Raw genomic sequence first — 24,074 nt, forward strand, 5'->3', positions numbered from 1 at the left:
GGTTCAAACTTGTGACTCAGCCTTTTTAACAGCCCCCCAACTGTGCATCCTAATCCCTGTGCGTTTTAAGGGTCGACCTTGTAACTCAGCCTCTTTAACTCTTTAGAAAACGTAATTTTTTTCAAATAATTTAAAAAAGAAACTGAGTTTCTTTTTAAAGTTTAAATTCAGTATACAAAAAATTGGCTCTGACGGTGAATCGAACCTGAGTTTTCCACCTGACAGTCTAGAGTATCAACCGTGGACTATACAGACACAATGGTAATTGTTTTTTAGATAATGGAAGCTATTTTCGACGCAAGCAAATTCCTAAAAAACTTGATATGTGGTTTTTGGAAAACAGGGAAGGAGTGATCAGATTGAGCTGAAATTTCGAGGATAAGCTCCCAGGCCCCAGGAAAGCTTATCCTCTAAATTTCATCCCGATCAGACAACGTTAAGGGGGGGTTGTGGTGGGAAAAATTAACATGGGCTAATATAGGAAAACGAGGTTTTTCGTAAATGTAAATTCGGGGGATAATATTTTCGGTCTGAAAATATCAAAAGGCCCTAACAGGTCAAATTCTGCTTCGAATGAGTCCTCATTCAACCGGATCCGGGACCAACTGTGGCCTGTAGGCGTGGCTAAGAAAGAAAAAAGAAATGATGATGAATTTTAAGTGGCTATATTTGGTTTTTTGAAAACAGGGAAGGAGGGATCGGATTGAGCTGAAATTTCGAGGATAAGCTCCCGGGCACTAGGAAAGCTTGACCTCTAAATTTCAGCCCAATCGGACAACGTTAAAGGGGGACTGTGGTGGGAGGGTCCAAACTTCCGGCCCAGTTTACCCCATGAAGATAAAGTCGGAGGAGGATGAAATTTTTCAAGTTTCTTAGTTTGAGTTTGGGCTACAAAAAGTGATTACCGCCGTCTCTCTGCGATCTCTAGGACCTGAAATCGCTTAACATTGTGGTGGGTCACCTCTTTATAGAGGCACAAGTGTGCCTCCTTGATGAGTGACAAACTTACATAATATACATAAGCAAAGTATTGTTAACAATCATTCAATAAACGCCGTACCTCCGTTGTCAGAGCGGCAAACCTAGTTGGAAGGAGGCAGTGGGTTTTTTCTTCGATTGATAGCAGATTTTTATGACGAATTCGCAATGTTTGTTATGAAGGCCATAATTATATACTTAATTAGGTACTTTCCCATTATATGGGCCTTTACAAGGAAACCAGTCACGAAAAACCCGTTTTTGACGGGTTAATTCAAGACACCGCTATAGAGTAATGGAATGCATAGCATGTTTTCATTGCGTATACGATAATTAAACTGTTGTTTTTGGGGTTTAGGGGGGGGGGTACCTAGGTTAGACTAGGTTACCTATTTAATATATGCTATGCTTTACCCTCCACCCCCTCCCTAATGTGCAAATATATAGCCCAAATTTGTTTATAAACTATTACATATTCATCCTATTTTATTTTATTTCATTAGCATTAACCAAACTTGACGTTTTAGAAAGGCCCACATTATGGGAAAGTATCCCTAATTGTATATTTCTCAAACTTGGCTCAGTCATGTGAGCCAAATGAGTTGCGCTGGGTTTCAGTATATATAATTTTTCTTTGTCGCTAAAATTCCTGTGTCATAAATTTATTTTGATTTACGGCCCTCGTCATTAGCAACCATGACTCCAAAAAAAACAAATTTCGAAATGCCACAAAATAACAGAAATGCAAATAAACTAGTTTTTTACGCGTTCTTTAACTTTTTTATTGTGACCCCCCACCCTCGAACAAAAAACCTGGGTGCGCCATTGTCTATTGTTGATGTATTAAAAAAAAACATACAAAACGAATAAATGGCATGAGGAAAATGAAAAACGAATGAAATAATAATAACTTTTGCCTTACAGGCCAACTACTATGAGCGGACAATATCAGACAGCTCGTGGTAAGGAACTGTAAGCAAGGAGCGACCCGGCTCAATAGTAACCGAAACTCTAAAAAACAGAGAGTCAGATTTTTATGCTTATTTCAAATATATACGTTTCATTAAGTTTCGTCCTACCCATCAAAAGTTACGCGCCTGAGACATTTTGCCTGATTTTCAAAAAAGGGGGAAACACCCCCTAAAAGTCATAGAGCCTTAATGAAAATCACACCATGAGATTCAGCGTATTCAGCAATCCTATTGTAGAGGTTTCAAGGTCCTATCTGCAAAAATGTGGAATTTTACATTTTTTGCCAGAAGAAAGATCACGGATGCGTGTTTATTTGTTGGTTTTTTTCCAGGGGTGATCGTATCGACCTAGTGGTCCTAGAATATCGCGGGAGGACTCATTCGAACGGAAATTAAAAGTTCTAGTGCCGTTTTTAAGTGACCAAAAAAATGAAGGGCAACTAGGTCCCCTACCACGCTCATTTTTTCCCAAATTCACCCGATCAAAATTTTGAGATAGCCACTTTGTTGAGCATGGTTGAAAAATATGATAACTATGTTTTTGAGGATGTCTTAACCCCCCACATTCCCTGGGGGAAGGGCTGCAAGTTATGAACTTTGCCCAATGTTTACATATAATATTGGTTATTGGGAAGTATACAGACTTTTTCAGGGGGGATTTTTCTGGGTAGTGGGGGGGGGAGCGGGTCGGAGGTTATGTTGGAGGATATTTCCATGGAGGAAGTTTTCATGGGGGAAGGGACATTGCTGTGAAGGGGGCGCCGGATTTCCCAGCATTATTTAAAAAAAACGATCAGAAATTAAATTTTAAAAAAAACAAGTTTTTCAACTGAAAGTAAGGAGCAACATCAGAACTTAAAACGAACAGAAATTATTACGTATATGATTGGGTTCGTACCTCCCTAGTGAGTACCTCCCTCTTTACGCTAAAGTTTTTTTTAGTACTTTCATAAAAGCTATTTATTCTAATTAACGGCCTTTGTGCTTAAGAGTTCATTTTTAAAGAATTGGAACAAAATTCGAACTTTCTCGTAAAGAGCGAGGTATTGAATAGGGGGCAAAACCCCTCATTTACGTATTAAAAATATATGAACATAGAAGTTCGTTAAGTAAGTTAATTCCTAAGTTACGTATATTTATTACTAATAAAAACGTTCGTAATTAAAATTAAACAACTTTCGAGAAAGCCGTTTAACCAAAAAAAAAAGAAAAAATTAATATGCATGTTCACGTTTTATTATTCATGTACGGTGAGCCAAAATCAAAACCTGCATTAATTTAAAAATGTTCAGAAATTAAACAAAAAAACAAGTTTTTCTAACTGAAAGTAAGGAGCGACATTAAAACTTAAAACGAACAGAAATTATTCCGTATATGAAAGGGGCTGTCCCCTCCTCAAAAACTCGCTCTTTACGCTAAAGTTTGACTCTTTTTCACGGCTCTATTTTTTAAAACAATAAAAAACTTTACCGTAAAAAGCGAGGCGTTGAGGAGGGGATAGCCCCTTTCATATACGGATTATTTTCTCTTCGTTTTAAGTTTCAACGTCGCTCCTTACTTTCAGTTAAAAAAAACTTGTTTTTTCATTTAATCAATAGAAGTTATCGCAAGGACTTCAGGGTCAAAAAGTGACCAAAATAAAAAAAAGCAACAACAGCATCTGTTATATCCCTCTGCCTGGAAAAATACGGATGCGTGCACATTTGTCTTTTTTTTTGTTATAATTAGCAAATTAGCAAATTATATTTTAATTAGTAGATTATAATTAACAATTTTAATAAGCAAATTTTAATAAGCAAATAATTAGCAAATTTTAATTAGCAATACTATAATTAGCAAATTTTAATTAGTAATATTATAATCAGCAAATTATTTTGTTATATAATTGTGATAATTTTGCTATAATTATGTTTTTTTTTTTTTTTAATTAACTTTTGTTATACTTTGGTTTTAACCATGAACGATCGTATCGTGATACGATCGATTTATAAAGATTAGTAATCAGAGGCAACACTGTAGCGTTGCCTATAGTAAAGGCCATGGGGCTCCAATGTTTTATTTTATTATTATTATTCCCCCAGAGGCACTTCAAACGGTAGGGGTCGTCACAGAAACTCCAAAGGGGGCTCATTCGATTGTAAATCAAGAGTTATAGTGCCCTTTTTAATATTCAAAAGTGATTGGAGAGCAACTATCCCCCCCCACACCCATCAGTCCCCCAAATATCTCCAATCCAAATTTTGAGATAGCCATTTTGTTCAGCGTAGCTGATTTCCTGATAGAAAATATGTTTATGAGGAGAATACTCCCCCACAACCATCAGGGCAAGGGTTTTAAGTTATGCCCTGGGAGCATGTAAGGTTTTTATAGAAGGCGTTGTCGTACAAACTTCAAAACAGGCTCATTCGATTGGAACTTAAAGAGCTAGTGCACTTTTTAATAGTCGAAAGTGATTGGAGTGTAACTAGCCCCCCCCCCCGCCCATCATTTCCCCAAACACATCCAATCAAATTTTCAGATAGCCATTTTGTTCAGCGTAGTTGATTTCCAGAAAGAAAATATATTTTTGAGGAGGAAACTCCCCCGCAACCCTCAGGGCAAGGGTTTTAAGTTATGCCCTGGGGGCATATAAGGTTTTTATAGAAGGCGTTGTCGTAGAAGCTTCAAAACAGGCTCATTCGATTGGAAATTAAAGGGCTAATACCCTTTTTAATAGTCAAAATGATTGGAGGGCAACTAGCCCCCCCCCATGCCAAGCATTCCCCAACAAACATCCACTCAAAATTTTGTGATAGCCATTTTGTTCAGCGTAGTTGTTTTCCAGAATAAAAAATTTATTTTTGAGGAGGATACTCACACATAACCCTCAGTGCAAGGGTTTTAAGTTATGCCCTGGGGGCATATAAGGTTTTATAGAAGGCGTTGTCGTATAAACTTCAAAACAGGCTCACTCGATTGGAAATTAAAGGGCTAGTGCCCTTTTTAATAGTAGAAAGTGATTGGAGCGCAACTAGCGCCCCCCCCCCACACCCATCATTTCCCCAAACAAATCCAATTAAAATTTTGAGAAAGTCATTTTGTTCAGTGTAGTTGATTTCCAGATAGAAAATATATTTTTGAGGAGGACACTCCCCCATAACCCTCAGAGCAAGAGTTTTAAGTTATTCCCTGGGGGCATATAAGGTTTTTATAGAAGGCGTTGTCGTAGAAACTTCAAAAAAGGCACATTCAATTGGAACTTCAAAGGGCTAGTGCCCTTTTTAATAGTCGAAAGAGATTGGAGGGTAACTAGCCCCCCCACGCCCCTCATGTACCCCAACACATCCAATCAAAATTTTCAGATAGCCATTTTGTTCAGCGTGGTTGATTTCCAGATAGAAAATATGTTTTTGAGGAGGACAATCCCCCACAACCCTCAGGGCAAGGGTTTTAAGTTATGCCCTGGCGGCATATAAGTTTTTTATAGAAGACGGTGTCGTAGAAACTTCAAAAAAGGCTCATTCGATTGGAAATTCAAAGGGATAGTGCCCTTTTTAATAGTCGAAAGTGGTTGGAGGGCAACTGCCCCCCACGTCCATCATTCCCCCAAACACATCCAATAAAAATTTTGAGATAGCCATTTTGTTCAGCATAGTTGATTTTCAGATAGAAAACATGTTTTTGAAGAGGACACTCCCCCACAACCCTCAGGGCAAGGGTTTTAAGTTATGCCCTGGGAGCATATAAGGTTTTTATAGAAGGCGTTGTCGTACAAACTTCAAAACAGGCTCATTCGGTTGGAAATTCAAAGAGCTAGTGCCCCTTTTAATAGTCGAAAGTGATTGGAGTGTAACTAGCCCCCCCCCCATGCCCATCATTTCCCCAAAAACATCCAATCAAAATTTTCAGATAGCCATTTTGTTCAGCGTAGTTGATTTCCAGAAAGAAACTACATTTTTGAGGAGGACACTCCCCCGCAACCTTCAGGGCAAGGGTTTTAAGTTATGCCCTGGGGGCATATAAGGTTTTGATAGAAGGGGTTGTCGTAGAAACTTAAAAACAGCCTTATTCGATTGGAAATTCAAGGGCTAATACCCTTTTTAATAGTCGAAAATGATTGGAGGGCAACTAGCCCCCCACGCCCATCAGTTCCCCAACCACCTCCAATGAACATTTTGAGATAGCTCTATTGTTCATCGTACTTAATTTACAAATAGAAACTGTAATTTTGAGAAGGACAATCCCCCAAAACCCTCAGGGCAAGGGTTGTAAGTTATGTCCTCGGGGCTCGTAAGGTTTTTATAGAAGGCGTTGTCGTAGAAACTTCAAAACAGGCTCATTCGATTGGAAATTAAAGGGCTAAAGCCCTTTTTAATAGTAGAAAGTGATTGGAGGGCAACTAGCCCCCCCTCCACGCCCATCACTCCCCCAAACACATCCAATAAAAATTTTGAGATAGCCATTTTGTTCAGCGTAGTTGATTTTCAGATAGAAAACATGTTTTTGAGGAGGAAATTCCCCCACAACCCTCAGGGCAAGGGTTTTAAGTTATGCCCTGGGGGCATTTAAGGTTTTTATAGAAGGCGTTGTCTTAGAAACTTCAAAAATGGTTCATTCGATTGGAAATTCAAAGGGATAGTGCCCTTTTTAATAGTCGAAAGCGATTGGAGGGCAACTAGCCCCCCCAAGCCCCTCATTACCCCAAACACCTCCAATCAAAATTTTTAGATAGCCATTTTAGTTCAGCGTAGTTGATTTCCAGATTGAAAATATATTTTTGAGGAGGAAACTCCTCCACAACCCTCAGGGCAAGGGTTTTAAGTTATGGGGCATATGTGTTTTTATAGAAGGCGTTGTCGTAGAAACTTCAAAACAGGCTCATTCGATTGGAAATTCAAGGGCTAGTGCCCTTTTTAATAGTCGAAAGTGATTGGAGGGTAACTAGCCCCCCCCCCCCTCTCATGCCCATCATTTCCCCAAACACATCCAATCAAACTTTTGAGATAGCCATTTTTGTTCAGCGTAGTTGATTTCCAGATTGAAAATATATTTTTGAGGAGGACACTCCCCCACAACCCTCAGGGCAAGGGTTTTAAGCTATGCCCTGGGGGCATATAAGGTTTTTATACAGGCGTTGTCGTAGAAACTTCAAAACAGGCTCATTCGATTGGAAATTAAAGGGCTAGTGCCCTTTTTAATAGTCAAAAGTGATTGGAGGGCAGCTAGCCAACCTTCCCCCCTCCCAAGCCCATCATTTCCCGAAACACATCCAATCAAACTTTTGAGATAGCCATTTTGTTCAGTGTAGTTGATTTCCAGATAGACACTCCCCCACAACCCTCAGGGCAAGAGTTTTAAGTCATGCCCTGGGGGCATATAAGGTTTTTATAGAAGGCGTTGTCGTAGAAACTTCAAAACAGGCAAATTCAATTGGTAATTTAAAGGGCTAGTGCCCTTTTTAATAGTTGAAAGTGATTGGAGGGCAACTAGCCCCCCCCACGTCCATAATTCCCTCAAACACTTCCAATCAAAATTTTGAGATATTATTTCTTATGGAAGGGATGCTCGTATAAACTTTAGAGAGGGCTCATTCGATTGGAAATTGAAAGTTCTTGTTCACTTTTTAAGAGTCAAAAGAGATTGAAGGGCAACTAGCCCCTCTCCCTCCTCCACGCCCTAAATGCATCAGATAAAAATTTTGAGACTGTAATTTTGTTAAAATAGTTCAAAGTTCTGAAAACAGAAACTTCCGGCGTCGACAGAGTCAACCATGGTCCAGGGGTAGGCGTCGTAAGTTATGCCTTGGGGCATAACTTATTAAGGGGGGTTTATAACTTATGGGAAGGGGTTTTTTATGGGAAGAACACATAAGAAATCTATTATAATTATCCAATTATAAGGTTAAAATATGCAAAATTGCTTTGGCACACAAATTCCTATTAAGGTCAATTCCAAACAGTTGTGATCCCTTTGTGTCAGCAAGTGAAATGGTCTAAGCCCCCTTATTGGAGCTATTTTTTCAGTACATTCATTGTTGTCAATCGCAGTCCTCAAGTTATGCAAGCTGTCTATTGTTCATATATAAGGTTTTTATCAAAGAGTTAATCGTATAGACTTTTAAAAAAGCCTCATTCTATTTAAATTTAAAGTTATAGATCCGTTTTTTAAATTCAAGAATAATCGGACATTAAGCACCCCCCCCCCCCCCCATGCCATAAAAACTTGAAACTTTTTGCAATCAAAAACGAACAAAAATTAATTTAAAAAAAAGCTTTCCTAAAAATATGTTTTTTAAAGAAAAGTAAATTGATTTTTAAAGTTAAGCTCAGCATGTAAACACGTCTGTTAAAATTCGCACTCAAAACGATTACAGATTACATGTGAGTAATAAGCATAACACAAAACGAACATAACCTAAATAAACAATTATTACAAAAAAAGTACCACAAGTACTAATATAAATGAATAAATAAATCTTAAAGCGAGTAATGCTTAGATTGAATATGAAAGTCAAGCTTAAAACGAAAACAAACATTTTGCTATTAAAGTATAAATGAAACTTAAAACGAATATAAATTAAATAAACAGTCAATGTGAAACAAACCATATGTATTAATGTAAATGAATAAATAAATCTTAAAAGGAGGGAAACTGAAATTGATTATGCAAATCAAGTTTGAGTCGACTAAAAATATATACAAAGAAGATTTTGTGTTTTGCCTCTCTGCGGAATCCTAAAACATACTGCGTCAGTGGTGCTTTACTGAAAACGAAATATATTACAAATGTTTTCTTTTGTACTTAATATTGAAAATAAATATTAAAATTACAGTAAAATTTCTAACTCACGAGCTTTTAGCAATTTATATCATTATGCATAAAATATTCAGTTTAATGTATTAGTTCTTTTCAAGATTGGTAGACAAATATAGTTTCACTACAAGCAAAATTTGGATACTGCCCCCTTCTTTAACTGTAAAAAACTAAAGCCTTCTGCGTCATTCGTTCTTCACTGAAAACGAATTACTCGTATATTACAAATTTATTATTTTCCGGTTCTTACAGCATTGAAAATCAAAATAGAAATTAGAGTGAAAAAAAAATCTTGAACTGATGGATCTTTCAACAATTAATATCATTATATGTCTAATATTCAATTTGATTTTTTTTATTCTTTCCATGAGTTTTGAATACTCATATAGTTTTGCCATTTTTTTTAAATTTGCCATTTTTTGTAGCTCATTGGGTTAGATTGCTATGAAAGCATTATATGGCTTCCAGACGTTTTTTTTCGAGTGAAAAACAGCGTATCAAACTTTTCTGAAATTGCATTTTCTTGCATGAAACACCAAAAAATAATAAAATGTCAAGTTTATTCCACCACTCGCAAGCAAGTGCCATTGATATTTTTGAATCCACATGGTCAATTTAGGGGGTGGAGGGTAGGGTAATTCTCTTAGCAGCCCCATTCCGTCGTGGTATGGTTCACATTTTCAACACCTGGCGTCCGGACTATCATATAATCTACCATGCATACAACTACCCCAAATCAGTATCAACAAATAAATGAAACCCAAAACGAACAAAAATTAAAATAAATATTAGAGTTAAACTCAAAACGAGCATAAATTAATATGAGTAGGTTTCAAAACCCCTATGCTTTCTAAAAGCCAGAATATAATTGTACTTTACTGAAAAAAAATTCAAATGAGTTTACTGAAAAAAAAAATTTGCATTGTCAATTTAATATACATAAGCTGATATTTATTCCCTAAAATCTTAATTAATTTTTGATTTCTTAAAGTTACAAAAGTGAAAACATTTCAAAGAGTTGTTTTCAGTAAAGCGCCAATTACGCAGTAGGTTTTAGGCTTCCGCAGTGAGACGATACACAAACTCTTGTTTGTAGTTATTTTTATTCGATTCAAACTTGATTTGCATATTCAATTTAAGTTTCACTCGTTTTTAGATTTATTTATTCATTTACATTAATATATATTGTATGTTTGTTCGCATTGATTGTTTATTTAATTTCTGTTCGTTTTAAGTTTCATTTATAATTTAATAGCAAATATTCGTTTTCGTTTTAATCTTGATTTTCATATTCTATCTAAGCATTACTCGCTTTAAGATCTATTTATTCATTTATATTATTATTTGTTGTATGTTTTTGCTATGATTGTTTATTTAATTTCTGTTCGTTTTGGGTTTCATTTATTCTTTAATAGTAAGTTATACCCCAGGGCATAACTTACAACGCCTACCCCTGGGCCATGGTGGGCTGTGTCGACACCGGAGTTTTTTGTTATCAGAACTTTGAACTATTTTAACAAAATATCTATCTCAAAATTTTTATCTGATGCATTTAGGGCGTGGAGGAGGGAGAGGGGCTAGTTGCCCTTCAATCTCTTGTGACTCTTAAAAAGTGAACAAGAACTTTCAATTTTCAATCAAATGAGCCCTTTCTAAAGTTTATATGAGCATCCCTTCCATAAGAAATAATATGAAGGATTCGGAGAATCCTTAAATTACAACCCTTGCCCTGAGGGCTTTGGGGGAGTTGTAATCCTCAAAGACCTAATTTCCAGAACTTAAAACTACGTTTAATAAAATGGCTGTCTTAAAATTTTGATTGGATGTGTTTGAAAAAAAGGTGGGCGTGAGAGGGGGGTTAGTTGCCCTCAAATCACTTTCGATTATTACAAAGGGCAATAGCCCTCAGAATTTCCAATCGAATTAGCCTTTTTTGAAGTTTCTACGAAAACGCCTTTTAGAAAAACTTTATATGCCCCCAGGGCATATCTTAAAACCCGTGCCCTGAGGGTTGTGGGGGATTGTCCTCCTCAAAAATATATTTTCTATCTGGAAATCAACTACGCTGAACAAAATGGCTATCTCAAAATTTTCATTGGATATGTTTGGGGGAATGATGGGCGTGGGTGGGGGGGGGGCTAGTTGCCCTCCAATCACTTTCAACTATTAAAAAGGGCACTAGCCCTTTGAATTTCCAATTGAATGTGCCTGTTTTGAAGTTTCTACGACAACGCCTTCTATAAAAATCGAAAGTGATTGGAAAGCAACTAACACCCCTTCCAGGCCCACCATTCCTCAAACACATCCAATAAAGATCTTGAGATAGCCATTTTGTTCCACGCAGTTCAAAGTTCAGGAAGTTATACCTTTGAGCAGGACACTCCCTCCTCAGTCTTCAGGGCAAGGTTTATAAGTTGTGCCCTGGGGGCATATAAGGTTTTTATTGAAATCTTCGTTTTAGAAACTTGAAAAAGGGCTCATTCAATTGGAAATTCAAAGGGCTAGTGCACTTTTTAATAGTCGAAAGTGATTTGAGGGCAACTAACCCCCCTCTCACGCCCATCTTTTCCCCAAACCCATCCCATCAATATTTTAGATAGCCATTTTATTCAACATAGTTGAAAGTTTTGGAAATTAGGTCTTTAAGGATGACCCCCCCCCCCATAGCCCTCAGGGCAAGGGTTGTAAGTTATGCTCTGAGGGCATATAAGGTTTTTATTGAAAGCGAAGGAACTAAAAACGGTCTCATTTGATTCGAAATTAAAAGGCCTAATACTTTTTTTGATAGTAGAAAGTAATTGAATAACAACTAAAGCCCCTCTCACGCCCACCATTTTCCCAAATACATCCAATCATAATTTTGAGATATACATTTTGTTCAACTTAGTTGAAAGTTCTGGAAATTAGGTCTTTCAGGATGATAAACCCCCAGAGTCCTCAGTGCAAGGGTTGTAAGTTATGCCCTGGGGGCATATAAATTTTATATTGAAAGTTGTTATAGAAATTTCAAAAAGTGCTCATTTGATTGGAAATTCAAATTGCCCTTTTTAATAGTCGAAAGTGAGTGGAGAGTAATTAACCCCCCTCTTACGCCCACCATTTTCCCAAAAACATTCAATCAAAGTTTAGAGATAGCCATTTTGTTCAACATAGTTGAAAGTTCTGGAAATTATGTATTTAAGAATGACAAACCCCCAGAGCCACAAGGTCAAAGGTTGTAAGTTCTGCCCTGAGGGCATATAAGGTTCTTATAGATAGAGTTGTCGTAAAACTTCAAATGGGGCTCATTCAATTGGAAATTGAGAGGGCTAGTGCCCTTTGTAATAGTTGAAAGTGATTGGGGGGTAACTAACCCCCCTCTCACGCCCACCATTCCCCCAAGCACATCCAATCAACATTTTCAGATATCCATTTTGTTCAACGTAGTCGAGAGTGCTGGAAATTAGGTCTTTGAGACAGACACCCCCACCCCCCTCCAGCACTCAGAGCAAGGGTTGTATGTTATTCCCTGGGGGCATATAAGGTTTTTATTGAAAGCGTTGTCGTAGAAATTTCAAAAGGGCTCATTTGATTGGAAATGGAAAGGTCTAATGCCATTTTCAATAGTTGAAAGTGATTGAAGAGCGACTGTCGCCTCTCTCTCGCCCAACATTTACCCAAACACATCCAATCAAAATTTGAGATAGCCATTTTGTTTAACGTAGTTGAAAGTTCTGGAAATTCGGTGTTAGAGGATGACAACCACCCTAACAGACCTTAGGGTAAGGGTTGTAATGTATGCCCTGGGGGCATATAAGGTGTTTATAGCAAGCTTTGTCGTTTCCAAAAGGGCTCATTCGATTGGAAATCGAAAGGCATAGTGCCCTTTTTAATAGTCGAAAGTGATTGGAAGGCTTGGCATTTTTATAGTAAAGATCGATGCGGGTATAATGTATTATTTTTTGTTGTTGTTGTTATTCAGACCAGGGCACTTTGTACCGAAGGAGTCGTGATTGGAACTTCGAAAAGGGCTCCTTCGACTGTAAGTAGAACTGGCTGATGCCCTATTTAATAGTTGAAATTGATTGTAGGGCAACTAATCCCTTTTCTACTCCCACCCTCCCCTTCGCCCATTATGTTGAAAAACTAAATGCTGCCTTAAGATAAAATCAAAATGCACTGTGATAATGCCAATTCCCAATTAGGCATCTCAGCAGTATCCCAAGAACGACTGAGGGTATTATGTTCAAATTTTCGGGGCAAGTTCAGCTCTTAAAATTTAACCAAATCAAAATAGCGTAAGTATATCCAAGCTATCAAAGGAAGTAAACAGATTTTTTTTGCGAATGGTATCAAGTTTTCCATTTCAGGTCAACTAGAGGAGGTATGAAACTAAATCAAATAGTACTATTTGTGTCCAGATTTTTAAAAGGGTATAGATTATTAAAAATTGCTGAAAATTTTTCCCCAGCATACAAATAGCAGGCCAAACTATAAAGTCTTAAAAAACAAAAAGATTTAAAGTATTATTTTCTTTTTCCCTGAAAAGACTATGTCAATATAAAACAAACAGAAATTAATTAAAAAACTTTTTCCACAAAATAAGTTTTTCAAAGAAAAGTAAAGAACTCCATAAACAAAAATGAGCAAAAATAAAATCAAATAATCTACCAAGCGTGAAACTACTACAAATCAGCATCGATAAATAAATGAAACCCAAAACGAACAGAAATTACAATAAATAACCGTCAAACTCAAAACGAGCAGAAATTAACATAAGTTAAGCGCAAAACCCCTATGCCTTCCCAAGGCCAGAACAAAATTTGCATTTTACTGAAAAAATACAAATGAATGTGCATTGTCAGTTTAATATACATATACTGATATTTAGTAATCAAAATGTTAATATTATCTGATTTATTAAAGTTATAAAAGTGAATTATATTTTTTCAGTAAAGTGCAAATTTTGTTCTGGCCTTGGGAAGGCATATGGGTTTATTTGTGGGGTATTATTTGAAAATTTTTCGCACAAATTGGCTTGGAAATAATTAATCTTAAAAGGCTGCTTTAAGCTGCAAGGTAACAAACAATTTTTTAAATGACAGTAAGAAGTGTCATTTTCCCTTGCATTTTTCTTCTTTCTTACTTTTGTTTAAGATGACTTCCACACAACAGGATAGAGTGGGGGGAGCATGGTCTGGAGGGGAAAATTTTCTCCTCCCAAATCAACTATATGCTCTGCTTAAATACTAATGGCTTTGAGCTGACTGCGTAATTTCATGCTGAAAATTTTTTTTTTTTTCCAAATGTCTCGAATAACTAGTATGTATTATAAACATAAAAGTCTATTTTTGGAATGGGAAAATGAAAGAAAAATAACCATAAAGAAAAAAATTATAGCGATATTTATGTGCGCAGATAATTTTTCGCCCCTATATTAGAAAAACTGCTCTTTTTTCGTGGACAAAATGCTCCAAGAGTACTAGGTTTTCTCAAAAGTGTTACCGCCACAGAAAAGCACTACCCATGGCAAGTGTAGTTTTTGATCAAAAACAGCTGTTTAAACAGCTGTTTTTTGATCAAAAACATCTGTTTTCTGTTTTTACGAAAAAACAGATCAGAAACAGAAACAGGTATTCTGTTTTTTGTTGACCTGTTCTGTTTTATTCAAGCCCTGTTTTTTTTTCTGTTTCTTCAGAAAAACAGAACAGTCCCCATGCTTAGTCTTGACGCACAATAAAGACCATAATAAAGAGTAGCGATCAATGTAGGTAAGACATAAGTAGTCACGGCTTTGAACCTAACAACAGAATTTGAACTTGAATCTGCAGCAGGGTTTCCGCGGTTCCGCCTCACCGGGTATTTGATCTTCAGATATTTCGTAGAAATTTGTTGAACCGAAGATTTCCACACTCACGGCGGCTGAGCTGACAGAGTCACATTAATGACCCTCACCCCAAGCAAAAGAACTGACGACAAAAGGATTTTGACCTCCGCCCCGAAAGACATGGGATTTTGGCTTTGTAATCATCCCTTTTATGATAGAGGAATAGCCAGTACTCTGTTGCGAGGAAGCTCAACCTACTTGGGGCAAAAATTCCATTACCTAGAATGTTTTTAAATAGTCTTATTATGATCAAAATCACAACAACGTATATAATGCATATTATTTCACAAGGGTTAAAGTCTGAGTCCCGGGAAGACTCCGCAGACAACGGCGCTGACACAGAACTGTTGATGTCATTCCTTGGGATCTTAGACTAGGCAATGTGAGCTGGTGTATATTATCTATTATTCAAGGAAGAGTTATGTGCCAAAAAGCTCCTACACAAATTGCCTGGAAGTATTCACCGAATTTAATTACTCCCGAAGTTTCGTACAAACTAGACACGGCCATGGTTTAATGAAAGTGTCAAACAGGATTTATAGCCAATAATACTAACTTTGCAACAAAAGAATGGAATTTAATTTCTAATTCTAATAGGCATATTTTATCTGTCTAGATTACAGGTTCATTGGAGGTATATCGTTATTTGCTACACAAAGGTCACAAAAGATAATAGCTAAAAATTACTCAAACCATTCTAAGGTTACAAGTTTTTTCTAAATAGAGGGTTACATGGGCGCCCATAAGCTGGATTCCAGGGGGGGAGCAAACTTGGTCTAATTGGCACTTTTAATGCTATATAATAGATATCTCAGAACAAAAATATAAAACTAAGGCAGCTTCATTCAGCCAGGGGGGCGGGCACCCCCCCCCCTTATGGGCACCCATGGAGGGTTACTATAAACAACAACGCCTACGAGGTATGAAGGAAGTGGGTAGGGTTAAGCTTTCTATTAGAAAACCCAGAATACAAAGGAACCAAAAGTTTCGTAATTCAGTCTTGAAATCCAGTCTTGTTTTTGCAAAACAGAAAGACTTTATTCAAGCCTTTGTCGCCACCCTAAAAGAATATGTGTGGGCAATCTTTACTAAAAACTAAAAATCTGATATTTTTTTGTTTGTTTTTTCTATTCCTTGCATTCAAAAAATTATTGTCCTTTCATTTAAGGAATAAGGTCAAAAAAGTATTCCCAAAGAAAGTAATAAACCAACGCTAGAACATAAATCGAACAGAAAATATCCTGTATATGAGAGGGGCTACCAACGTCTTACCCCTTCCCCCGTCCTCAGATTTACGGCATAGTCAAACTTAAACATTATTAGAATTAGTACACCTTATCAACCGTGTTTTTTTTCATGAACTATGATATCTTGAAAGACAGAAGGAAAAAAACGTTTGTAATCACAAGTAAATCCCTCTATTAGATTCTGAGAAGTTTCCAGTACTCCATGAGTTAAGCTTTATATTGAATAGCGAATGGGGTAAGGTGTGGCAGGATGCAACCAGCCTCGCATTTGGGGCTATTTTTATATATGAGCGTTAATCTTTGCTTTCATCGGAAAAACGCAAGGTTTCTAACTTAATTTAGGTTCATTTGAAAGTTGAATATGCAAACTGAATTATAAATCGCATATATCATGAAGGGGAGATGTAAAAACCCTGATGACTGGCACCCCTCTCCCTCGCATACATGCCTGCAAAAAATTAAGCAAGAAAAACGGGTTTTTATTTTATTAAAGCAGTGAATAAATAACAACAAAATAAACACTTAATTAAAAAACACTCCAGATATTTCGGCCCCATGTCCGGGAGCCTTTCTCAACGGAAAAAAGGGAGAAAAACAAAATTGGTTTTTAATTAAGTGTTTATTTTGTTGTTATTTATTCACTTGACTTACTTGACTTAAGGCTCCTGCCGAGGGTTTTACGTAGGGACCGGTTAGACCAGGCACCTCTAGGTTCACCTATGGCTTGCCAGGCTTGAACCTTCTTTCACCGGGATGTGGGCTTGGGTGAGGAATTCATTGGCTCGGTCTTTCCACCTAGTGTGTGGGCGTCTTCTGGGTCGTTTCCATCCGTGTAGGGTGGGGTCGAAGTCAAATGCGACCCGTGCTGGGGCGTCACGTGGCATGCGAAGGAGGTGGCCGTACCACCGAACAGTACGCTGGGCGAGCTGCGTTGAGAAAGGAGTTTGAGTCGTACGTGTTAGGAAAGTCTGGTTGTTGACGAGGTCAGTACAGTGAAGTCTTTCGATTCTTTGGAGATGTTTCGTCTGAGCGACATTGACGGCGCTGAGGATAGATTTGGTAGCTGGCCTCGTCTCCGCTACATACAGCAGGACGGTGCTGACTGACGCATTGTAGATACGCATTTTGGTAAATTGGCTTATGTTTGGCTTTCGCCAGATGCTGCTAAGCCTCCCAACAAGTGCTGAAGCCTTGGTAATTTGAGATGTAAGCTCTTTTGTGATCAAGCCATCATTTGACAGAATAGATCCCAGGTAAGTGAAGTCTTCAACCACATCTACTCGGTTGCTTCCGATGTTGACTTTCTTTACAGTAGAACGGGACGTGGGGGGCTCAAGGAGTATAACTTTGGTTTTCTGCCAGTTGATCTTAAGTCCAACTTTCGAGGCTTCTTCTGAGAGCACCTGGAGAGCTTTGGTCATCTTATCGACGGTTCTCGCAACTAGCGCTATGTCGTCGGCGAAGTCAGCATCAGAGAGTACCCGGTCTCCGAACTGAAGACCGAATTGAAGGCGTTTCATCGTGCTGGCCATAACATGGTCTATGACGCAGTTGAAAAGCTCGGGAGCGGCGGCACAACCTTGGCGGACGCCAATCTTCAGTTCGGAAGACTTCAGTTATTTATTCACTGCTTGAATAAAATTAAAACCGATTTTTCTTGCTTAATTTCTCATAAATGGAAAATCAATATGGTCTAAGAAATTATCTATACATGCCTGCGCACAAAATTAATCGTTACGATCGCCCATGAAAATTAGAAAACCCTTGGCCTAAAATTGCATCTTTTAAGACTTCAAAATCTCTTGAACCCGTTCATTAAATAATAATAATGATAAAAAAAGCCAATTTTTGGCTCAGGAAGTTCATATGAAATTTTTAGGCTTAATTTTGTAATTAGGGATTTCAGAAAGGCACATATAATAATAATACATTCGAGAAACATTCCTTTTTTATGAAAAGTCGTTCGACTCTTTACTACAAATGTGTTCAAGAGACAAACGGCTTGCACAAATGTAAAAACAAGACGAAATTCCAGGCTGACGTTTCTAGGCTGCGTTGGAAATTTTAGCATAATCAGTGACGTCAATTTGGGGGGGGGGGTACACATCCTAGATTTTTTGCACCCCCAAAATTTTGAAAAATACCTCTTGAGGGTATTTTCATTGAAAAATGTTTTTTTGGTTTTATAAGCGGAAAATTGAAATTAAAAAAAATAATAATTGCCCCCCCCCCCCTTGAATTCGAAATATAAATTTTGCCTTCCCTTCCCTAAATTTTCGTGAATTAAAACCACTGAGCATAAGCTGTGTTTTTGGGAAGGACGAATATGAAAAGAGATATTTAGCGATTTTCGAGATGTTACAAACCATTGCAAAAGGACCATATGAGTCAGCCCCAAACATGGTTCATGCCGGTAATGTTTTTTACTGGTTTTAAATGGCCAAGGTGTTAGTATACATCCATTCATATTATCTTCAATCAGTTTTCTTTGAGGCCCGGACCAAAACCTATGATTTCCCTATGAAGTAAGACCAACGTAAATCCTACTTCCCCTCTATCCAAAAGATATATTTTCCCTTTTCAACCCATCTTTACCGCAATTCGTTTTTAGTAATCACGAGGTTCTGTACAATCAGAGTGTCGACAAAAAACATCAACGCCATCTTGTACCTGGCGACACTTGGCATTTTTTCAAGCTTTGTAATCGTATTTCTGTCAGGAACTGAGATCAGATAGTTATTAATACACTAATTTTACCAACTACACAAATTTAATTAATTATTCTTATAATTACCCTGAAAAAATACCAAGTATCGCCAAACGCTAGATGGAGTTGAGGGTTTTGACACTAGCGCCACTTTCCCGTTTTGTAAGTTACCCATATTCTTTGGTTCGACAGGCAATTATATAGAACATTGCTTTCAGAAGATGGTGAGTTTCATAAAATACCGAAAAAAAATACACAATACTTTATGAAATTTTATGTCAGACGATCGTGGGAATCATGGAATTTCCAGGGGTTTGTCACAAATATTTGACCTTTAATTTTTTAATTCACTTACTTGGAAGAGGCGATGAAAGAATAGCTGGCGAAGCTGACCTCATACACCTTAGAGGAGTTGTCCGAGGGGTAGTGAAATTAGAGCAGCCATGGTCATCTTGAGGTCTCGTGTCAAGTGCACCCGTTACGTCATTTTCTTTATCATGAGCAACTAGAACAAAAATTAGAATAAATAAGCTATGTGTCATTCTAAAGATATTGAATATAATATAACACTTCGTTTAATGTCCTAAATACAAACGATCAAGCGATATTGGGTACCATCGATCAAGCGATGTGGGTATCAAGCGATACCCACATATTTAGTACCAGGAAGCTGATGATTGTTTCAATGTTACAATATAATGGTTCTTTATAATACAATATAAAGTGATTGAAAAAAAAGAAATTCCACCTAACAGTAACTGAGCAGTCTTTTCAGTGAACATTGCAAAAATACACTTTAATTACACTTTCATAGAAAAAGCGGAATTACTGCAGTTACAGAAAAAAAAATTAGATCTTAAAATATGAAATCCCCCCACAAAAGATAGCACTGCTCCGAAGGAGCAATGGAGGGAATGGTTATTTGTGGTTTGGGCAGGGGCATAATTTTCTAAAGGGCGTGGGGGAAATTTTCCCTCCCAGACACCAGTCCCCCCCAGCTGAAATTTAGTTTCTTCAAAAACCTTGTGAAAACTAAGATAAGCCTGCATAATTCAAGCATCCACAGAAACAGGTCAATTTTCTTTTGTATATCTTTGCCTTTATAGTACAATGTGGCTCATTCTTCAGTTTTCACTGTCATTTTCATTTGATTTGGGAAATAGGGTTCCAACTTTGCCCCAACCCCACGATTTTGAAGAAATTACACCACTGGGCCTGAGCCCTGCTTCAGAGTTACAATTCCACTCAGACTCCACAGAATCCCAAAATGTTATGATAAATATAATGTTAAGTATAAATATAAATAAATATATTTAATAAATTATAAATAAATATAAATATATTCAATGAAAATATAAATATAATGATAAAATATGTTGTGGTAAATATAAATATGATACTCCAGAAAACCTGCAAAAAGGGTATCACTTTTAGACCCTTGAATGAGTAGTAATTACCTTAAAACTCTTTACTGTAACAATATGCCCAACAAAGTTTATTTAAAAGTCAATCCAAGGATGACACATACAATTTGGGACTGAAAAAGAACGAGAAACGGTTGTATAAAATACACTAAGCGATTAATAATGGTATTGTTTATGATTCCCTGGCAATATGAAAAATCGTCGAGTCGCTGTAAATAATGGTCATTATACAGTTGGTGGTAACGAACTGTAAGTAAGGAGCGACCCGGCTCAATAGTAACCGAAACTCTAAAAAACGGAATTTTGATACCAAAATAAAGAATCAGATTTTGATACATCAAAAGAATCGAATTTGTATGCTAATTTTAAATATATTAGTTTCATCAGGTTTAGTCTTACCCATAAAAAGTTATGAGCATGAGAAAATTTGCCTCATTTCCAAAAAAAAGGGGAAACACCCCCTAAAAGCTATAGAATCTTAATGAAAGTTACAACATCAGATTCAGCGTATCAGAGAACCCTACTGTAGAGATTTCAAGTTCCTATGTGCAAAAAAGTGGATTTTTTTTTTTGCCAGAAGAAAGATCACGGACGCGTGTTAATTTTTTTTATTTTTTTTTGTTTGTTTTTTTCAGGGCTGATCGTATTGACTCAGTGGTCCTAGAATGTCGCGAGAGAACTCGTAAGAACGGAAATTAAAGTTTTAGTTTCCTTTTAAGTGAACGAAAAATTGGGGGGCAACTAGGCCCCTCCCACGCTCATTGTTTCCCAAAATCACCGGCTCAAAATTTTGAGATAGCCATTTTGTTCAGCATAGTCGAAAAATCCAATAACTATGTCTCTGAGGACGACTTAATCCCCAACAGTCCCTGGGGGAAGGGCTGCAAGTTATGAACTTTGCCCATTGTTTACATATAGTATTGGTTGTTAGGAAGTTTATAGACATTCTCAGGGGGTATTTTTCTGTTGGGGGTGGGTGGGGTGGGGTTCGGAGGAGAGGTTTAAGAGGGAGAATTTTTCCATGGAGGAATTTTTCATGCAGGAAGAGAATTTTCCATGAAGGGGGTGCCGGTTTTCCCAGCATTATTTAAAAAAACAATCAAAAATTAAATGAAAAAAAAAGTTTTTTCAATTGAAAGTAAGAAGTGGTAATTATCCTGGAAGTAAACAGAAATTGCGGTGTATGTGAGGCGGTTCGCCTCCTTATCAGTACTTTGGTCTTTATACTGAATTGTATTTTATACCTTCAAGCTAGCTGTAGATTAAACTTAAGCGGCTTTTATGCCTCAGAGGTCATGATTTATGAATTGGAGAGAAATTTAAACTTTAGCGTGAATAGCGAGGTATTGACGAGGGGGTGAAACCGTTCATATACGTTATAACTTCGGCTCGTTTTAAGTTTTAATGTTGCTCCTTACTTTCAGTTGAAAAAACTTGTTTATGTTATTCAATTATATACAAAAGTTCTGGATATGTCAATCATTGATGTATGTGGTTGAAATATACAGAACTTTTGTATCTGTTTTTCACTGTCTAATAAAAGGACTTATCCCTGTTTGAACTTTTATTTGTTAGTACTTTTTTAAGATTGGTCTACCCGAATTTACTTTCAGAAGCATGATTAAAAACGCTAGCAAATTAGCTCCCTAAAATGCATTTGAGTGGAAAAAACGACTGGAATGATATTTTAAAAGTAAACATTGTTGTCCCTTGTCACTTGGCTTTCAAATGTTGCCTACGTAATTAGCAGGGGAGTCAAGAGGGGGTGGGGTAAGTAGAAGGGGAGGTGCTACTCCCATGTGGCACCCCTGCTGCCATCTACAATTTAGTTTAATGCCGACGGGACCTAATTTATTCAAGGATTATCGATCGAGTCTATGTGTAATGTGGGTGTGTCAAGGTCAATCGAGCTGTGGTTGTTTGGTCACGTGCGTATGACATGAGGGATGATTTACATAATCGTTGTGGGGATTATTGATTCACGGGCGTGGGTATGACGGGACATAATTTATTCAAGGATTATCGATAGAGTCTAATGAGGGTGTGTCAAGGTCAATCGATTTGTTGTTGTTTGGCCACGTGCGAATGACATGAGGGATGATTTACATAATCGATGGGGGAATTATTGATTCACGAGCATAGCACCTGTGAAATTGATTTACATAATCGCTAGGGGAAATTATTGATTCACGAAGGGGAGAATTAGGAAACATTAAGGCTTCTTTAATCTAAGGTCTGAGGAAGGGGGGATTAAGAAACAAACATGGCTTCATTGTTGTTTGGTTAGCTTAACCTGAGAAATAGCACCTGTGAACTTGATTTACATAATCGCTAGGGGAAATTATTGATTCACGAAGGGGAGAATTAAGAAACATTAAGGCTTCTTTAATCTTAGATCTGAGGGATAAACATTCTTTAGGACAGAGAGAAAAATTAATATTTTATTTTTAAATAGGGCTTCATTGATCTTTAGTGTCAGGAATCATAATTGACATCACATGTTATCTTGGAATTATGCGGGAGTCTAAAGAGATAGAAATTCTATTTTTAAATACGGCTTCACGGAGCTTTAAGTCGGAGAGATAAATTGATATTCTAACGAAACCCTAATAGTTTAGCTAGGAAAATTTATGAGATGAAGAGATTAACGTAGGAAAGGGTTTCCTAGAAATTTGAAATGCGTTAGCACAGAGATGCCATACAAAAGGAACACGCTGAAATTACGTTTAGGGATTATTTGGGCGAAACCGTTTTATCCATTTTATGGGATTATTTTGGCGAAACAGTTTGAGCCATTTGAAAGAAGATTTTAAGAAGAGGTTTTAGAAGAGAATTTGAGGGTGAGACCTGTGGTCGTTATAATACACAAGTTCCATTTGAACAGTGTTGTGAGGTCCTACCACAACCCCAAAGAGCCCCGATCGCCCTACCCCGATCCAAAGGGTTCCAATCCTCCATACCCCAACCCCGAAGGAAGCCCCCGGTCCTCAAAGCCCCCCAAACTCCCAAAGGCCCTCCACCGGTCCCCCAAAGGCCCACCCAGACCCCCAAATGCCATCCCCAGGCCCCAAATGTCCCCCAGGCTCCCAACTGTCCCCCCGGACACTCAAAGGCCCCCCAAGCTCCCAAAGGGCCACCGGCACCCCAAAGGCCCACCCAGACCCCCAAATGCCATCCCCGGGCCCCCCAAAGGCACATAGAGCTCCCAAAGGACCAACGGGGTCCCAAAGGCCCTCCACCGGTCCCCAAATGTCCCCCAGGCACCCAAAGACCCGCCCGGCGCCCCCAAGGCCCCCCCACACCCCCCAATGACATCCCCGGCCCCCCAAGCCCCTCCCCCCGTCCCCAACGGCCCCCCAAGCTCCCAAAGGCCCACCGACCCTCAAGGGACCCACAGACCCTCCAAGGCTCTCCCCGAGTACCCGTCTTTCGTTGATGTGTGTTGTCTGAAACCTATGATTTGGGATGTGTAGTTTGCTACTTCAGGCTTTTCTGAGCTAAGGTTTCCTAGCATTTCATAGGTGAATTTTGTCTGAAACCAATAGTTTGGGATGAGTAGTTTGCTATTTCAGGCTTTTATGAGATAGGTTTCTTAGCCTTTCGTTGGTGTGTGTTGAGTGAAACTTATGATTTGGGATATGTAGTTTGTTATTTATGACTTTTCTGAGTTGGATTTCTTAGTCTTTCATAGGTGAGTGGTGTCTGAAACCTATGATTTGGAATGTGTAGTTTGCTATTTTCGACTTTTCTGAGCTGGATTTCTTAGTCTTTCATAGGTATGCGTTGTCAGAAAATTATGATTTGGGATGTATAGTTTGCTATTTCAGACTTTTCTGAGCTAAGGTTTTCTAGTATTTCGTAGGTGAATGTTGTCTGAAACCAATAGTTTGGGATGAATAGTTTGCTATTTTTGACTTTTCCGAGCTAGGTTTCTTAGTCTTTCGTTGGTGTGTGTTGACTGAAACCAATGATTTGGGATATGTAGTTTGCTATTTTTGACTTTTCTGAGCTGGATTTCTTAGTCTTTCATATTCGTGTGTTCTATGAAACCTATGATTTGGGATGTGTTGATTGCTACTTTTGACTTTT

At 37.8% G+C, this 24,074-nt stretch overlaps 1 protein-coding gene across 1 annotated transcript in view; it reads right to left on the reverse strand.

Moving 5' to 3' along the window:
- The window catches only part of LOC148947627 (myosin light chain kinase, smooth muscle-like), a 335,162-nt gene that overhangs the window by 89,292 nt on the left and 221,796 nt on the right, over positions 1-24,074 (reverse strand). Inside the window, exon 21 of the mRNA XM_089095960.1 lies at positions 18,917-19,066. Within this exon, the coding sequence (XP_088952086.1) occupies positions 18,917-19,066 (150 nt within the window). The remainder of the gene's footprint in view (positions 1-18,916; positions 19,067-24,074) is intronic.

The sequence above is a fragment of the Artemia sp. Qi Xiang Cuo genome, chromosome 10, assembly GCF_049724085.1.
Source record: "Artemia sp. Qi Xiang Cuo chromosome 10, ASM4972408v1, whole genome shotgun sequence".
In the NCBI taxonomy this organism is placed as follows: Eukaryota; Metazoa; Arthropoda; class Branchiopoda; order Anostraca; family Artemiidae; genus Artemia; species Artemia sp. Qi Xiang Cuo.